This window comes from Falco peregrinus, chromosome 1 (genome assembly GCF_023634155.1).
Source record: "Falco peregrinus isolate bFalPer1 chromosome 1, bFalPer1.pri, whole genome shotgun sequence".
In the NCBI taxonomy this organism is placed as follows: Eukaryota; Metazoa; Chordata; class Aves; order Falconiformes; family Falconidae; genus Falco; species Falco peregrinus.
The window spans coordinates 108,512,133-108,530,027 of record NC_073721.1 but is presented as its reverse complement, the minus strand read 5'-3'; the positions used below and the strand labels follow the sequence as shown (position 1 = coordinate 108,530,027).

At 40.5% G+C, this 17,895-nt stretch overlaps 1 protein-coding gene across 4 annotated transcripts in view; it reads left to right on the top strand.

Moving 5' to 3' along the window:
• Positions 1–17,895, top strand: part of TLN2 (talin 2) — a 203,837-nt gene that overhangs the window by 78,584 nt on the left and 107,358 nt on the right. For 3 of the 4 annotated variants that reach the window (XM_055806974.1, XM_055806981.1, XM_055806968.1), the window contains 6 exons: positions 8,467–8,637; positions 12,726–12,823; positions 13,452–13,581; positions 15,048–15,200; positions 16,089–16,231; positions 17,710–17,837. In XM_055806974.1, coding sequence (XP_055662949.1) covers positions 8,502–8,637; positions 12,726–12,823; positions 13,452–13,581; positions 15,048–15,200; positions 16,089–16,231; positions 17,710–17,837 — 788 coding nt within the window. In that variant the 5' untranslated portion in view covers positions 8,467–8,501. Of the gene's footprint in view, positions 1–4,487; positions 4,505–8,466; positions 8,638–12,725; positions 12,824–13,451; positions 13,582–15,047; positions 15,201–16,088; positions 16,232–17,709; positions 17,838–17,895 lie in introns of those variants that run through there. The other variant, XM_005240727.4, reaches the window with a different exon arrangement.

Genomic DNA, 17,895 nt, shown 5'->3' with positions numbered 1-17,895 from the left:
AAGTTAATCTAGTATAAAAATACGTAACTTTGCCTATACTAACATGTACACATGCAGGCTCTTAGACTGTGACAGTCTCATGACCTAGATTTGTGTTTGCTCAAGCCTGAATGAACCAGTTAAGAAATATCTCCAGGGAGACAGACCACTACTAAATCATCGCAGAGCTTTGCTTTTAACCATAGCACTGGCAGTGGCAACTTTCCTTTAGCTGGTTGGGCGTAGTCCGTGGTTGACAGTGTCAGTGTTAGCTGTTTCGCGTTTGCCTAGTTTAGCAATGCAGATATTTTTGGATTGTGTTCTACTTCAAACGCTGTATTGGCAAGGGTGTGAAATGGAAGGCAAAGAAGTGTTCATATCCTCATAGCATTAAGCAGAGAGAATATTAAGCTGAGACTCTGCGTTCTCTGCTTAGCAGTGCAGCTCAAAGTACACAGATAATGTCATGGCCCCATCAGCTGTCAGACGTCGCAGACGTTGGGGTAGGAGTGTACAGGGTAAGCCAGGTGGGTATGTGAGTGATCAAGGAGGTCAGTGTTCACTAACCGGTCTCCCCTCTAAATCTCATTTCTCCTATGTATCTGATAAGCCATTCTGCTGTTTTACTGTATACTTTTAGCTTGATGATAGTTGATTCCTGTTGGAATTATGTCATGCAGACTTGTCCTTGTCAATATTTGAAGACACAGCCTTTTAGCCTGGGTTACATGTCTCTTGAAAGCCCTTGTAAAATCCTTCTCAAGATAACTGTCTCTTGTACAGCAGCTGATGAGGCAGTTGTAATGTCAATGCCACCTTCCCAGTCTAGCAGAGCTGGACTCTCAGGTACGATATAATTTCTTGGGGAATCTTTTCTGGAGTCTTTGTAATTGCCATTTTATTGTGCTAGTTAATCTGAGCAAGGTATAGTGGAACAGACATGTTCTGTACGTTACCCAAGACTCACATCCATAGTATTGATTTGACTGTAAACTTATAAAGTAGCGCAGAGTTGGATCCCTCACTGATTCAGAACCCACCCAGTGAGCCTTGCAAAAGTCACACAAGCTTTTTAACTAGGGCAAACCTGAACATTATCAGTACGGGTGTCATCCACCTTAACGCTTTTAACACAGACAAATTCAGAAAGAGCAGACAACTCATTATTCCATACTGTTACAGAAGGCTTTGTAAGGAGCTGGTTAGGAAAGCCATTTGTGGGAGCAGCAGAGTAGTTTAGCACCAGCCAAGGGATTCTCAGATTCCTTGGTGGTGCTGTTTAGTTTCCTGTAGATTCTCCTCACGGTCAGAAGACCGAGAAGTTTCCCACTAGAGCAGCTTGGGTCACTCATATCCCTCTTTGTAATGTGGGTGAGGTACTTGCTGGACAAAAAATACCCAGTGAGGTACCTCTCTGAAGCGTGGAACAAATAGAACAGGCTGGCCTTGATTTCTGGAGTGACTGGGGTAAAACCGTGAGCAAATTTTGATACATTAAAACTTCCTTTGGTCTAGAAATATTTTCTGCAAGAGATGAATGGTGTTGAGTTTTTTTCTTAAATTGGCTTGCAAATGACTGGACAGGCTGCTCCGTAGGACCTTGAACATTTCCATGAACTCTTTTTGTGCACAGGCTAAGAAGAAAGTGTGTGTACTGTACAAAGGAGGAAGACATTATGGAGAAAAGGGACTATAGATACCAGTTTCACTTTTTTTTATTGTTAACGAAAATACTTTGGCCGTGGAGTAGCACAAACAAATTAGTAGTGATACAGCAGCAGTGCATAACTATTACTGTGGTGAAAGTGATTTGGGAAATCTTTGGTGCGTCATCATGAGTTTAAAAAAGTCCACCAACTTCAGCACTGTTAAAAGCCAACTATTGAGAATATTTTAGTGTTATCTCATACTGCAAGTAATGGTAGTTGATGTTTCTAGGAAATCTGTACTTTTGTCATTGTCTTTTTATGCTGTGTTGCTTAATTAATTGGTAGGCAGACTGAGCCAGCAACTACGCGAAGTGTTGTAAAATGTCAGATCTAGTCATCCAGATTTAGGAACAATGCATGGACATAATATGGCAGCCAGAATTAGATGGTGCATTTTCTGTAAACTGCTTTTTAGTAGTTTTCATACAAACTACTCCGGTAAATACAAAGGACCTAAGCATTTGTCAGGATGTGCCAATCCTTCATGTGCTGAATTTTCTGCATTCAGGAAGAATTTCAGGAGGAGGGAGAGAGGTACTGTTGATGCTAGTCACCTGTTGGGAGGGGAATAGAAAGAAGACCTGGGGGAACCTGAAAGAAGTAAGTTTCTTATCCCACAGGTTCATTTTCCTGTTATTTATAGGGGGTGGGGGGTGTTGCACTAGGAGCCTGAATAAAGAACATCTGTAACCATGCAGATTTATACATACTTACAGCCGAGTACCACTGAGTACTGCAGCACTACAGGTTTGGCATTACTGAACCATGACGTTAATTTTTGCCCATATAGTTAAAGTTCCAGATGCACTTTTCTGGTTTTATTATTTACTGATTTTACTCAATAGTATAGTTACTCCAACAGTATTGGTATTGCCTCAGTTCAAATGCGAGCTAGGTTGCCTGTGCCATGTGGTACAGAATGTGGTGCTTCTGCTGAACAGAGCATGGGGCCATTAATCATTCTTGAATGTTTATCTGAAAAATAAATTTCCTGCTGACTGTGTGGTTATATTGATGTCCTTCAACAGGGGACAGCCAAGCTGTGTGGAAGAAGGAAGTGGGAGAGTAAATCTGTGCAAAAACTATTCACTTCTTACTGTGGTAGCACAGGTAGTGTGTAGAAAATACTGTTCGAACTGTTGAAGGAAAAGGTGCAGGAGGAAATGAGTACGTTACTCAGATCTGGAGGTTCTGCTAAGTGTTGGTTGGTTCTGTTTTGCTCCTCTTGAATGATACCAGGAGGAAAAGCAATTTTAAATGAACTCCCAGTGGAAATTAAGGGTGGATGTCCTTTGACATGGACCTTTTTCCTGTTACTTTGGGGATATTTCTCAAACAAATATATTTATGGTTTTGATTTATTAGTTTATGATTTGCTGTCCATAGTTACCTTTGATTTCTGGCCTGTTTTGTTTCAAACAAATTAATGGAATTTTACAGATTTATTTTATTTCAAGGAAAATAGAATGTTCAGATCTATAAATATTTCTATCTATTTCAGCAAAGAACATTTTTTTTTTCTATTTAATGTTCAAACTGTTTCACTGAAAATGCCTGCTTTACAAGAGGTAAAGAGATGTTTAGTTTTGTAGATATTGGTCTCTAGAATGTCAAAATTTCTTTTAATGAAGAGAATTTATGGAAGAACAATAGTTTAACTGTTCATTGAGTATGTATGTGCTTCTAAGCCCATAGCTATTGTAATTTAGCAGTAACAACATCCTGGCTCTAGTTGCTGTGAGTGTGTCTACACAGGGAGCTTTTGGGCAGGATACAGGAACGTCAGCTGAGCTGAAGTAAGGCAGTGCAAATGGGAGCACAGGTGCTGCTGCGAGCTTTATCCTCCCAAGGGACAGTGGCCAGAGGCTGGAACAGTGACTGTTCTTTACCAAGTGTTGCTCCTGCTGCTCTGCTGGAGAGTACCTACTGCCTTGGGTGTCCTGGCAAATCATGTGTATGATCACTCCATAACTCAATTCTGTCAAAAAATAAGGGAATGATTCTTCAAAAAATGTAATGGTCAAAACACCCCCACCCTCCAAAAAAAAAGTGTCATAATTGGTTGAGAAAGTGATTATGCAAACAGAAACACTGGCAGTTGTGGGAGGGATGTTAACTTCTGGAGCTGAAGGGGAGCCGGTTGTTGCTGTGGTTATGCTGTTGCTGAACTGCAGGCAGAATGGCAGGCGTTCCTCCAAGTTGGACTTAATTTACTCTGAAGAACCTTAATATTGCCTCATGTTTACATCTTACTTTTCAGCACTTGATAATATCTTGGGGTTTATACGTTTGAAATGTTTTTGCTTGTTTGCTTTGTTGGCAAGGTATCTCCTTGAGCACAGACCTGCTCATTGTAATTCAAGCACTGGTTATAGACTTGGTTTGTTGGGATTGCCGAGAACCTGGGCAGCATGATGGGTCAACTTGATGTCTTGACGTACACACTCTTGATACACACCTGCAGGCACTGGGTGATCTCACTGATGACCTGTGTGGTTGTTTTTAAAAGCTTAGAGGTACTGCTACCTCTCCCTGTCAGATCCATAATTTGTTACTTCAGTCTGTAGCCTTGCCAGGATAGACCAGTCACAGTCCGATTTAGAAATTACCTACTTCGTTACTCGCAGAGCATTAGACTTAGTACCAGGCAAACCATTTCTTCCAAAACCCTCTTAATTTCCAGGAACCCCTTGACTTTTGGTCAGCCATTCCAGAGACTGAGTGATACTGGGGAGCAAAAAGAGTCCATTGCCTGCACAGAAAAATATTTAAATGCGGTGTGAATCAATGCATAGAAGACAAAGGGAATATGGAAGGTATTTTTTCCTTTTTCCTCTGTGATCTCGGCCCTTTTTCCTGACCAAGTTCTTAGTTCTTTTGAGAAAAAACAGCTGTCTTATTTTGGCTGTTACCCAGGGGATGGAAACTGCTTATCCTGGTTATTACTGAAAGCCAAGTGGGAAGGTTTAAAGCCTGAGGGTAATCTGGGGGAGGCAGATGAAAACCCTTCTCTGATGTTTGAGAACATGGTGTTGGAGGGAGCTGATAACTCATGGGCTTTTTTCATAAGCTCATATTTGAATAAAGCATCCTTTGGTGTCTGTGAAACCAAGAGCGCTGAGTTGAAGGAGACCAGACCGCTGATTTATTTAAGTCCTTCCTTCTTTAAAGAGTTGAATTTGCCCCTGAAAAGAAGGAGACACAATTGGGAGGACACAGTAACAGGTTCCCAATTTGTAAAAAATGTATTAGAGATGACAAGGATCAATTTTCCATGTCTGTTTATGTAGGGAAGGAAAAAAGGTTCTTTTGCAGAGTGGAAGACCTAGGTTGAAAACTTGGGTGGGTAGGAGGGAACCACTGGAAATGTAGAAGTAGTAAAAAGAAAAAAATGGAGCAGCTTCCCTGTGGATGTTGTGGACTCCATTTCAGTGGAGCCTTGTCAGAATGGATTGAATGACCATCTGGCTGGGACAGCGCAGGGATGCCTCACTGCAACGCAAGGGGCTGGGCTAGACTGTCTCTTGAGGTTCCTTCTGACACGGTTTTATGGTTTCTGTGGTGCATGATCACAAAGTGAAAATATTAACAAGTGGAAAAACTACTTAATGTATTTCAAAAGAACTTTTTGCCCCTAAATTTTAAGAAATGGGGCCTCTGCTTGTTTTTAAATTTCTCAAGTGTGTGCCACAACGCTGCACTGGCCAAGCTGCTTTCAAGTTCTGACTTTGTTCTGGATCTTAAAGGTGAGATCAGGTTTACCTGAATGCTCTGGTTTGCTAAATTTCTTCTAACCTAGTAAAAGCAGCAGTACAAACTGCAAAATCACATAATTTTATCAAATTTTATATATTACAAAATTTACAAAATAATATAAAATTACAAAATAATTTTATCAGAGTATTTTAATACACATTTTATTTTTCCAATTAAAGTTTCATGGTCAGTCTTCATGAGCAGTTTTTTCTTTGCCCCTTTTTCTACATTCATAAAGGGAGGTTAGACACTGGACTGAATTAGGATGTTCCTTGATATTAAGTTAGTGCCCTTTTTTAAAATCCATTTTTGAGTGTTACTTATAAGAGTCAATTAAAAGATTAAGTAGATTTTTCTGTTTGCAAGTAACTGTATCTATATCTATTTTCATGCCATAACCTTGTGACTCTTCACCTTAAAAGAGGATGTTATTTTCTGAAATATTGAAAGGTTTGGTTATAAGTAGGAAGTATAATATTACATCACCATAACTTACACGGGACCCACTGCCGTCAGTGTTGGTAATACAGGATTTGTATGGCATTAAATTTTCAAGTCAGGTGCTAATTTATGACTGTTCAGTCACTTGTCTAGTATGCCATACCAGAAAGCAGTCATACGTTTCATTACACACACAGGTTTTTCAGGTGGACCGTGTTTTCTACCTTAAAACGTTTCGTTTGGTCTTTCTGAAGGTGCTGCAGTTGTGCCTGTGGCAACTGTATTATGTTCACTTTGCTTTCATGTCAGAGAATACAGATTCAATCATCTGTATTACACGTTCATATGTCAGCAGAAAAGAGGAGGCATCTTTTAATGCCTCTGCTCAAGTTACTTTTTGAAAAGATGGTGGTGGTTATATTTTTTCTGAATGACCAAAGTCATTCATGCCAAAGGTTAAAACTGAAGCTTGTTCATGGGAAAGTGAATAGAAGGTCAGTATCCATTTTTCCTCTTAATAGACAAGATAGACGAAGTCTGAAGATGTGATGTGTGTGGCTTGCAAGTGTTACCTTAAGGTGCAATAGGAAGCAAAGAGGAGAGGAAAGCTTTTTCTAGAATTTACCTGGTCACTGGTTTCACTTTGTATCATTTCTTCCTTTTAAGAGGAGTAGAGAATAGGGGAGAGCGGGAGTTCAGAGGGTTGTGTTACAATGGCCCTGCTTCAACACGCTGAGCAGATGGGGAGGGAGCAGGAGTTGTGGCTCACCTTACCACACTGGAAGGTGACAGCCAGGTTCCAGAGGTCACCTCTGAATTAGAACTGCCTTCTGAGCAGCTTGGTCACACTTGTCTAAGCTGATCTGTCTCTTTTCCAGCTGGTTGTTGTGCCACCTTTTTTTTTTTTTTTTTTTTTTTTTTTTTTTTTTTTTTGACAATGCATATAAGCCCACATGAACATAGTTATTCTTCTGAGGACCATTCTGGATGGTGAAAAACTGTTCCAGTCTCTGGTTTCTTTGGATATTTTTGTTTTTGTAATGCTCTGAGGTTTGCTTATGTATAAATTATAGAAGTGCTAAACTGAACTCTATTATGGTGAATCTCTGTGTAATACTGCAGAGATTTATTTTTTGTCTTTCGTTTATTTTGTGCTGCTGCTGCTGCTATACTGAGCAATTACTTCTGAAGCATAAAGTCCTTTTGGATGGGTTTTATGAACTAGTATTTGGTAGTAGGGGTAGATCTTCATGTGTGTATCAGACCTCTGCCTAGAATGAGTGGTTGCAAATACAGGTTGTTTTGTTATCGGACACTGATAGATTAGGAAAGCACTGAGGTGTGTATATTAACATTCCAGGTATGGTTTTTGCTCATTCACCCCTTTGCCTTTGTCGGATAGTCTTATCATATTTCATACTGGTAGTGAGTGGTCTTGGAACTACTGAAAAAAAACCCTGAAGTAGGATGATTTGCTTTTGAGAGGCAGATGGATGGGCTGCCGCAAAAATCTGAGGGAGGATATCTTAGAGCCAAAGCTGTTCCTAAACGTTATCAGTAGAGAAATGATTTGTTTGCTGTCTGTGCCTTGGAGAAGGGATGCAGTCACTGAGCTCATTGCATCTATGTGTTGATGAAATGTAAATGGTGGTTCCTTCCTATTCCTTAAAGTCATTTTTGCCAAGCAGTACTGAGTATCTGGGATGCACAACTGGGGTTTAAATTTTTGTTTTAACTATTGGAATTTGTCCTGCTCAAATTATTGTCAGCGCTGGTAGTCCACAGAATCTCACATCCTCCTATTTAAAATAGGCATACATGAATTTATGCCGAAAGGATTTGGGGATTCTAGTAGATTCTGTATTTATGCAGAAAGGACTTCAGTTCTGAGAAGTTCTTGGAGATCACTGTGGAAAGTCTAATGATGGAAGAGCGGTTTGGAGTGTTATGACAGCAAGGGGAGACACTTGAGACAAAACCCAGGCTATCTACAAAAAGAAAACAAAAAGCATCTGTAGCTTCCTGTTTCTGTAGACAAATGCTGTCATATTCAGTGAAGGTTCTGAAACAGATTGAAAAATAACTCATTCTTGGAGCTCTGGGTAGCTGCGCAACAGAATAAAAACATGTATCAGGTCTGTGAGGAGACTTGAAAAAAAACAGCGTGGTATTGCACAATTTAGAATCTTCAGCTTTCCTTGAAGCAGTTACTTAAAGCTGTTAGTTACCAGCTAATCTAATTGTCTAATAAAAAAGATGTGAGAGAAAAATAATTTTCTGTCAGTAGTAAATATGTTGGCAATATACCTAATAATTGTATTGTTTTCCTATGCACCATTTTGACATACCTTAGGCAAAGTTTAAGTATGTGTACACGTTTTGAAAATGAATTTTCAATCTACCAAGAAAATAGATGTTTTGGATAGTTTCTAGCTTGATGATGCTAATGAGACTTTATATAAAACTGCATTTGAATACCTATAATTCTACTGAACTAAATTTATTTTTTTTAATGAAAGTTAAGCTTATTAAAGCATTAAATGGAAAATTCTCAGCAGTAATGCCATCACTGCTTTTTCAGATAATTTAGGAGGAACTTGCAAGTGACTTGACACCATGGTAGCGCTCTCTTTGAAGATCTGTGTCCGTCAGTGCAATGTAGTGAAGACGATGCAGTTTGAACCATCTACTGCAGTGTATGATGCCTGTAGAGTCATTCGTGAACGAGTGCCAGAGGCTCAGACAGGGCAAGGTGAGTTCCTCTGTTTGTCCTTAGTCAATTCATTGGCTGAATTGAAAATAAACATAGAGCCATGTTTTTTTGTTGGTTTTTGTTTGGTTTTGTTGTTGGGTTTTTTTACACTGTCCTGTTCCTCCATTTGTCTTTCAGGTTGGAGGTTTTGGGGTTTTGTATAAATCATAAGGCTCTGGAGTGAAATGCACAAAGTGCAAACAGGTTTTTAAGTGACAGAAAGTATCTGGATTCTTTTTCTTCCTTCCATACTGACAGAGGTTTTACTACAAAGTATGCCTTTTTGTGGAATTTTGACTTCTTAAATAAACTGCTTGTTTGTCTGAAAGACCATTTTTCCCTGCTTGGAGAGCAATTTTTTGTGGTACCGTCTTTAAAGCAATGTTTGTGGCAATGCTTTCTAGGAAAACCTGGGCAGACTTGCTTTGTGCCACAGCAAAGGAAGCGGATTACAGAATGGCTTGACATTTCCAAAATGTGCAAAGGGAAATGTTTGAAACCAGTTAATAGCTAAAAGCATCACCATGCTGTGCATACCATAGTCAAAATGCTGCTACGTGTTAAACGAATTTAACTGTCTGTATTTATTGAGCAAATCGGATGAATGCAGACTGAGATACATCTTTATTTGGACAAAAGCTGAGGTTTAAATAGACTCAAAGTTGTCAAAAAATTCAGATTCTTCAGAACCCTTTGCTGCTGTACTGGAATGTAATTCTTAAAGCAGATTGTTTATTAAGTTTTATGCATAGCTCTGAACCTTTAGAGCTTTTTGGAAGATCTTGTCGGAACTGTTAGAGAAACTTACTGGTAATGGACAATATTACTGGCACTTAAAAATGCTTTTCTTGTGCAGTAGTCCTTAGGAATCAAGTTATGGAGCTTTGATTTTCAGATACAATCTGTGCATTTTTACCATACTGATTTCTCAAGGCAGTGATTTTGAACAGCTCTTGGAATCAGAGACATTGAGTAATGAATATCCCTGAACATAATGAACCTCATAGAAAAGCCTAGGAACTCTCCTCAGGTTATACAGTGGGGCTTTTCCTTTATCTGTGATTGCAGTGCAGTTGCGAACTTCAAACAACTTCATGAAGCTGAGCGATGAACAGAAATAAGGTTACTAACATATCCTTTCCCCTTTCTTGTGGCTGTTAAAAATGTGTGTGCTTGCCTTTTAGTTCAGAAGACTCGCAGTGGTGCAGTACAGACCGATCAAACTAGTGCCTGCACAACAGCAAATGCACTTGCCCTGCATTATGACTGTCAACTGTGCACATTTCACTTCTCCAGCAAGCTTGCATGCTGGCACAAAGGTGGCCGTAATATTAACATGAAAGTTGCACAGCTACTACTATTTCATTACTAGGGTGCATTCCCCAGAAATTAGTATCGGAGCACCCTGTACTTCCATGGTAATTCTGTGTCTGTGCAAGGCACTTTGTATGCTTCTAAAGTTCACAACCTATTTATAGGCACACATTCGAAAATTTTACATAACCAATTCTGTACTGAATTTGTGTCATAAACATCTCTGTACATATGTATCGCTTAGCTTTTCAGGGGAATTTTTCATTAAGGTTGGCAGGAAAAGTTTTTCTTCCTACTCAGTTTTGGAAAGATTCTTCCTTTGAAATTGTGCATCTGTAAGTCAGTTACATTTATATTAATTAAGTGTCAGGTCTTTTATATACTTGCATGAGTAACATGTGTTTAATGTAAATGCTGTTAAATGTAAATTGTTGCTATGCATGACATTTAAAGATGAAACATTGCCCCAAAACCGCAGCTATTTTTACCTGACTGTCTGATCAGAGGGTCTGAACACATGGTGAAAGTAAACAAGGTACCCTGCGCAGAGCTATTGTAACAGGCTGTGTGCATGCAGCTGGCCAGCTCGTATGGAAAAAGCCCTTACCATAAACTGTACAACTGTGATTAGAGCAGGCTCAGCTGGTCAACGGTAGTTTAGGCTGTTTGTGATAGTCAAGTGTACTCTGTGACAATTCTACATGTGTATGGATGGACCTTCAGCTGACAGTCTGGTCAACGTGGAGTTTGGTCTTCGAAGCCTAAGCCTGGGTTCGTTCTTCTGTGACAATGAAAGTTTTAACATTTGCTTGTGATTCTGAAAGACTCAATTGACATGTGTTTAGTCTGCAGTAGATGCAAATTTTTCCGGAGATTGTTTTATGGGTGTAATTCTACAATCATAGAATCATTGAGGTTGGAAAAGGCCTTTCAGATCACCAAGTCCAACCGTTAACCCAGAACTGCCAAGTCCACAACTAAATCATGTCCCTAAGCACCACAGCTCTGTGTTTTTCAAGCACTTCCAGGGACAGTGATCCCACCACCTCCCAGGGCAGCCTGTGCCGGTGCTTGACCGCCCTCTCAGTGAGGAAATTTTTCCTATTACCCCGTCTAACACAGGATTCGAGGGGCAGCCTCACCAGTGCTGAGTACAGGGTGCCGGTCGCTGCCCCGGCCCTGCTGGCCACGCTGCCTCTGATACGAGCCAGGATGCCACTGGCCTCCTTGGCCACCTGGGCACTCTGTGGCTCACGCTCAGCCGCCACCCCCCCGGGCCCTTTCCCCCCGGGCAGTTCCCAGCCCCCTGCCCCCGCCCGCAGCTGCCTGGGGTCACTGTGCCCCACAGGCCGGGCACTGAGCCGGGGTGACCCTCACACAACTGGCCTCGGCCCATGGGCCTGGCCTGCCCAGCCCCCCCACAGAGCCCCCTGCCCCCCAGCAGGGCAGCGCTGCACCCAGCTGGGTGTCGCCTGCAGGCTGGCCAGGGTGCACTCGATCCCCTCACCCAGATCCTCGATAAAGATCCTAAACCAGACTGGCCCCAGCACGGAGCCCTGGGGACGCCCCGTGTGCCCGGCCGCTGGCGGGAGGTAACTCTGTTCCCCACCCGCTCTGGGCTCGGCCATTGCGGCCGGCGCGTTACCCGTCTGGGCCGGTGCATTACCTGTCTGGGCCAGCACATTACCCAGCTGGCCAGTGCGTTATCCGGCCAGTTTGTTGCCCAGCACAGGACACACTGGCCCAGCCACGAGCAGCTGGTTTCTCCAGGAGATGCTGCGGCAGATGGTGCCAAAGGCTTTGCTGAGGTCCAGGCAGCACCACCCGCGGCCTTTCCCCGTCCGCTGGGCGCGCCATGTTGTTGCAGAAGGAGCTCAGGCCCGTCAGGCAGGACCTGCCTGGCATAACCCCGTGCGGGCTGGGCCCGATCCCCGGCGGTCCCGCACGTGGCTTGCGCCGGCACTCGGGGGGAGCTGCTCCGTGGCCTTCCCCAGCACCGAGGCCGGGCCCACGGGCCTGTAGTTCCCCGGATCCTCCTTCCTGCCCTTCCTGCAGATGGGCGTCACATCGTCTGTGGGGGCCGCCCCGGCTGGCCAGGGCTGCTGGTAAACGAGGGCGAGTGGCTGGGCGAGCTGCTGCGCCAGCTCCCTCGGGACCCCTGGGTGGGTCCCATCCGTCCCCGCAGGCGCGTGCGTGTCTCGGTGGAGCAGCAGGTCAGTAACTGTTCCCTCCTGGACTGTGGGCACTTCGTCCTGCTCCTCATAGAGAAGCCTTGTATATTTTAAATGCCTAAGCCTGAAGCATCTACCAAAAAGGTTCCGAAGTTTAGCATAAATTCAATATGTGAAGGGTTGAAAACTAGCTATATTTTTTTTAAATAGAACTACTGCTTGAAATAGTGTACTATGGTTAAGCCCAAACTGCTTGTATTTTTGGTTAGTCAATTCCAAAGCAAGACCTATAAGCATTTGAAAAAGCTTGTCTTAAAGAGAAGTAATTACAAATATAATACAAATTACACAGTAGATGTGACATGTTCTTGCTTAGTGAAGCTTTTGTTCAAGTCTTCCATAAAGCCTGATCTACCCTGCTGTCTGCTGCTAAGCCAAGTATTTTCTGAGGCACAGAAAAAAATTTTTATCTAATGTTCATTAAGAATGGAAGATAAGTATAATGAAAGCTTATCCGTGGAGCTGTATAACCTTGAATAAAACCATGTTGGCTTTATTAGGTTTTATATTTTTCAATGCCTCTCTGTCTCTTCTGTTCCACAGCCTCTGACTATGGATTGTTCTTGTCAGATGATGATCCTCGAAAAGGTATATGGTTGGAGGCTGGAAGAACACTGGATTATTACATGCTGAGAAATGGGGTATGGTGCAGTTCAGTTGCTTCTTTCATCAACACGTTTTTAGAAAACTTGTTTTCCAAACAGCAAGACTAATGTTTAGCATTTGGAGGGGTAGGAGGGTGTTGAGTCTGTTCCTGAAATTGGCCCGCTTCTCTGCTGAACCTCAATAGTTAGTGTTTTCCTGCACCTGGTTGTGACCATGAGCTACTGTGGCCAGTAGAGTCTTCACAGAGTGATTAACATAAAGACAAAAAGTCTTGTAATAAGCTTTGTATTTGAGGTGACCTTGCATTATAGTGTAGTTCTCTTGTGTGCTAAAGATGATGCTCACGTTATGCTTACAACCAGAAGGCATCGCTATCCTTTTTAAATGCTAAACTAGTTTTTGCAACACGAAAGTACTTTGATCTGTCCTGCCCTGTCTAGGTTTTGGTCTTGCTAGCTAGGACAAATTCTAGAAAAATTGCATTGTCAGAACTAAAAGCAGTCACTTCTCAAGTTTGTTACATGAATAAGTTTGCCTATAGTGTAACAAAGGAAAAACCCAGTTTGGGGGGCAGGAGGAAATCCTGATTTAGGTATCTAAGTTAGTGGGCTGGCTTGTGGTGGCTTCCAAAAGCATTTAGAGGCAGTATTGTTTATTTCCTAGGATATACTGGAGTACAAAAAGAAACAGAGACCACAGAAAATACGTATGTTGGATGGCTCAGTGAAAACAGTCATGGTGGATGATTCTAAAACAGTTGGTGAATTGCTGGTTACCATTTGCAGCAGGATAGGTAAGATTTTGGGACCCACATACTTAAGAATTTGGGTTTCTGCTGTATTTGAGTCTTGATTTTTAGGATGTTATGTGTATTACTGACTAGAAGTTGGCACATATGTTAAAAAAAAATTGTTATCAGTTAACATTTACCAAACAGTGGCTTTTAAATCTGTTGTGCAGGTTTTATGGAAGTCAATAGAGAGTTAGCTACATTCTTAAACTTCAGTATTTAGCACTTGAAGGCACAAAGTTACCTGACAGTACAGTTATAAAGCTTTTATTATGTGATACACTTACATACACTTTCCTGCTATATGGTAGAGAATTAGAATTAAATTTATATTTAATTTTCATGAGATAAAAGATAAATATTGGTGACTTGGAATATACCTAAACTTAGGGCTCTGTGTTGTTACAATTAAGAGTTGATCACAGTACTATATCATTTGTGAAATGACACATGGAAGATATCCAGAGTAGCTGGTCATAAATGTGTCTTATTGGTTATAGCCTGTCTTTGTATTTATCTAAATAGACGCATTTTGGAAAACTAATTCTTAATCAACTATAAACATGCATCCAACATGGATTAGTTTAAGTCATCTTAAACTGTTGCTTAATTCTCATTTAGAATTAAAGTGGCCTTAATTTAATTTAGACTAATTTACTTGGAAAGTGAATTAAGCTGAATTTAAATTCATTCATTTCAATTTTGTTTGAGTGTTTCTATGCTGGATTCTAATGTGTTGTAACTAATTTACTTCAAAAAAATTTGACTTATTTTCTTTAATGGGGTCACGTAGGTGAGCATTTAATTTGCTTTCCTGTATAACAAACATGCTTTACCAAGCAGTGGAAAAAAACCAAACAGCACAAAGAAATTAGAGAAGTTTAGCACATATGCTAAATGTTGTGAACTGAGTTTTGATTCCATTTCATGTAAAATTCATGGGAAGAATTTACTTTTGAAACTCTAAAAAAAATAATTGTATTTCACATGGTTTCTGTGCCTCAGTCTGTTCTGCCCCATTTCTTCTACACATCGTGAGCAAGCTGAAATTGCTCAGTTCTTAGGAAGTAATTGTAGGCATCCATGAAAGGAAATTTACTATGGCATGTCTCCATTCTGGAATTTACTGCTATTTTTAATTCCATCATGTTTTTGAACTGGCAGTGTCTCCTGGTAGATAAGAAAAAAACCTTAACATCTCTCTGAAAGTGGCAAATGCAGCATATGATGAAGGAATGGTGTATTTGAAGGGTAATGCCAGATACTGGAGACATGTCTTGGAATGCGCAAGTTTAGATTATTCTTGGGATCTCCTTCCCCATACACTGTTTTAGCATTTCATCTGGAATATCTTTACTATATTGGAAATTAACCATTGTAGTTGTAATATGTGGAAAATAATATTTCACTTCTCCTAAAACGTATTAAATTTTTGTTGTTGCAATCACTGGATTTATTTATAATTCCAGGAATAACAAATTATGAGGAATATTCCTTAATCCAGGAGAGCATCGAAGAGAAGAAAGAGGAGAGTACAGGAACACTTAAGAAAGACAGGACATTGTTGCGTGATGAAAGAAAAATGGAAAAACTGAAAGCAAAGCTTCATACAGATGATGATTGTGAGTAGTGTATTCCAGGATAATTCTTCAATTCATATCTTTCCACAGTACAGTGCAAGAAAACCATACAGGAATGCATTTTTAGATTCCTCAGTGTGTCTCAATTGATCCCTACCTGTATTTTGCATCCTTTTATATATAATGTCATCTGCTACCAGGTATTTTTAAAACTAGCTAAATGGACAAGCTGTTCTCTCTAGCTATGAGATTTAGCAGGTCTTTTGAAGTGTTTTTTGTTAATTTTTCGGTAGTGTAGGGGCATGAAGGATCATTTCTATAATGAACTTTTTCTCTCTTTCATTAAAGCTGGATATCTAAATATTGAGGCTTACTGAAAGCCATCAAAAGGTAGTTTTGTCTTTGAAGGTATAAATATTAAGTGTAAACGGAGTTTGCCAAAGAACTGAGACAGTATTTGATTAGTTTTATGTGTAAATTCCTGAGAATATTTTTTTCTGTTTTACATTAAGGCACTAAAATTAACTGTGACTAGCAGGAAGATGTTTTAAAATTGTACTCAGGGATAAGAAAAGTAAACAGACAACAACTGGTTTTAGGGGGAAAGTGTGGTGAACTTTAAGTAATTTTGCAATGAAGCTTTGAAGTTCTAAATTTAGTATTAAAATGGTACTATCGTTGTTTCTTCAACAGTATTACTGGTGCTTTGTGCCATAGGAAATTCTTGTTTCTGAGCAGTGCTGTTATTCAGTTCTCAACACTGTTATTCATTCTTCAACACTGATGACTAGAAATGGAAATGAAAGCAAAATTCTTTGCGGTGCTTCCCTCTCCAGTGGAAATGCCACTTATGACATGATTTTCGCAACCGCTTTTAACACTGGCAACACTGTGTATTTAACAATGTGAATGTCTATGGTTCTGTTACAGTAAATTGGCTAGATCACAGCCGAACGTTTAGAGAACAAGGAGTCGATGAAAATGAAACACTACTGTTGAGACGAAAGTTTTTTTATTCAGACCAGAACGTAGATTCAAGAGATCCTGTTCAGCTTAATTTGCTTTATGTTCAGGTACAGTATGTAGACCAGAAGTATGGGTTCTACCTTGTCTGAGGAAACCTGTGCAGGTTAATGAGAAAAATTTTGTTGCTGAAATGCTCCATCTTCCAGTTCTGGATGTCCTTTGATTTGGCTTTTTGTCTGTCCCTCCAAGAACTACACGATAGTACAGAGCTTTTGCTGATTCTTTTTAATCAAAAACTTTCAAGCCGATATTGGATACTCAGGCAAAAATCCATTGACTTTCACATCCTGTTTCTTTAAAATTCATTAATGCCTTTAGTTTTCTAAGTTGTTCTTTTTAGTTCTTCTCCCCATTCTGTGATGGTTTCTCTGTAATTTAGAATCTCAGGTCAGTCATGCAACCAGCTTTCCGCTTCTCATCTCTTTCTCTTCCACCTGATCAGTGAGGGAGCTGCTTCTACACTCCCTTTCCAACCTTCATCCCAGACAGCGCACAAGGCAGGCATGCTTCCCGTTCAAAACAGACTGTATCACGTAACGTGGTGGGAGGGCACCTAGGCAGCTTCCCCATACTGTTAGAAGTGCTACACGTGCCTTAGCAAAGCAAAGAGGTTTTATTCAGTAGACACTACTTAACTGAAGGCTCCAGTGCAGCTGCCTGTAATGTAGTCTGAAAAAAGCAGGCTTTTAAACTCTTTGTTAAAGTTGTTTTTTTTTTTTTAAAGAACAAAACAAAACAAAAAACCCCAACCACAACCTTGAAGGTTTAATGGAATGTTCAGTTGTACTTGCGGCTGATTCAAATGGGATTGCTCTAAATTACACTGTAGAACTCTGAGGCAAAAGATAAAGGTGACATTGCTTGTAAGACCGCATTAAATTTTTCAGGTATTTTTAGAAGACTGTATCACACTGAGCTGTTCTGCCACTTAGCTATTTCTTTCAGGCTACTGTTATGATAGTATGTGTTGATACTGCCTTGTGGTTTTTGTCTATGGATAGATGAGCCTTCTATTGCCACAGCTATAAAATCCATCATCTCGTATGACCGCTAAATTTAAACAAAAGGAAGGAAAATGCTGTTTGCTTTCTCCTGTTGCCATTTCTATAATAGTGATCTAGAGTTTACATACTAGTTATAAAGATCATTTTGCCTGCTATTATAAGGTGGTAAGATAAGAGCCTTTAGATGTGTGTATGTACACACACATATATATGTGTACATACATATAAATGTACATATGGATGTTATATACACATACAGCAGGAAATGGGTGTCAAGTCCTCTTTTTGATGAAAGTTGTTGTGATTGTGGTTTCAATAAGTCTCTGTAGATATTCACCAGAAAATAATCTAGGCCTTTGTTTATTTTAGTAGTCATAAACACATCCAAAATGGAATAATAAAGACATTCAGACGGAAAAGTGTGTCGCCAGATGCTTGGGCCATGTTCAAGCTTTCAAGGAATTTGAGAGATGTAATAGTTACTGTGGATGTCTCTGACATGTCTTTGCTTACCCCCATAGGCTCGCGATGACATTCTGAATGGTTCCCATCCTGTCTCCTTTGAGAAGGCCTGCGAGTTTGGAGGCTTCCAAGCACAGATCCAGTTTGGACCTCATGTAGAACACAAACACAAACCTGGATTTTTAGAGTAAACACTTCTAAGTTCTAAATTTGGGTGGCCTCGTGTGTAACTAATATTGTCACAG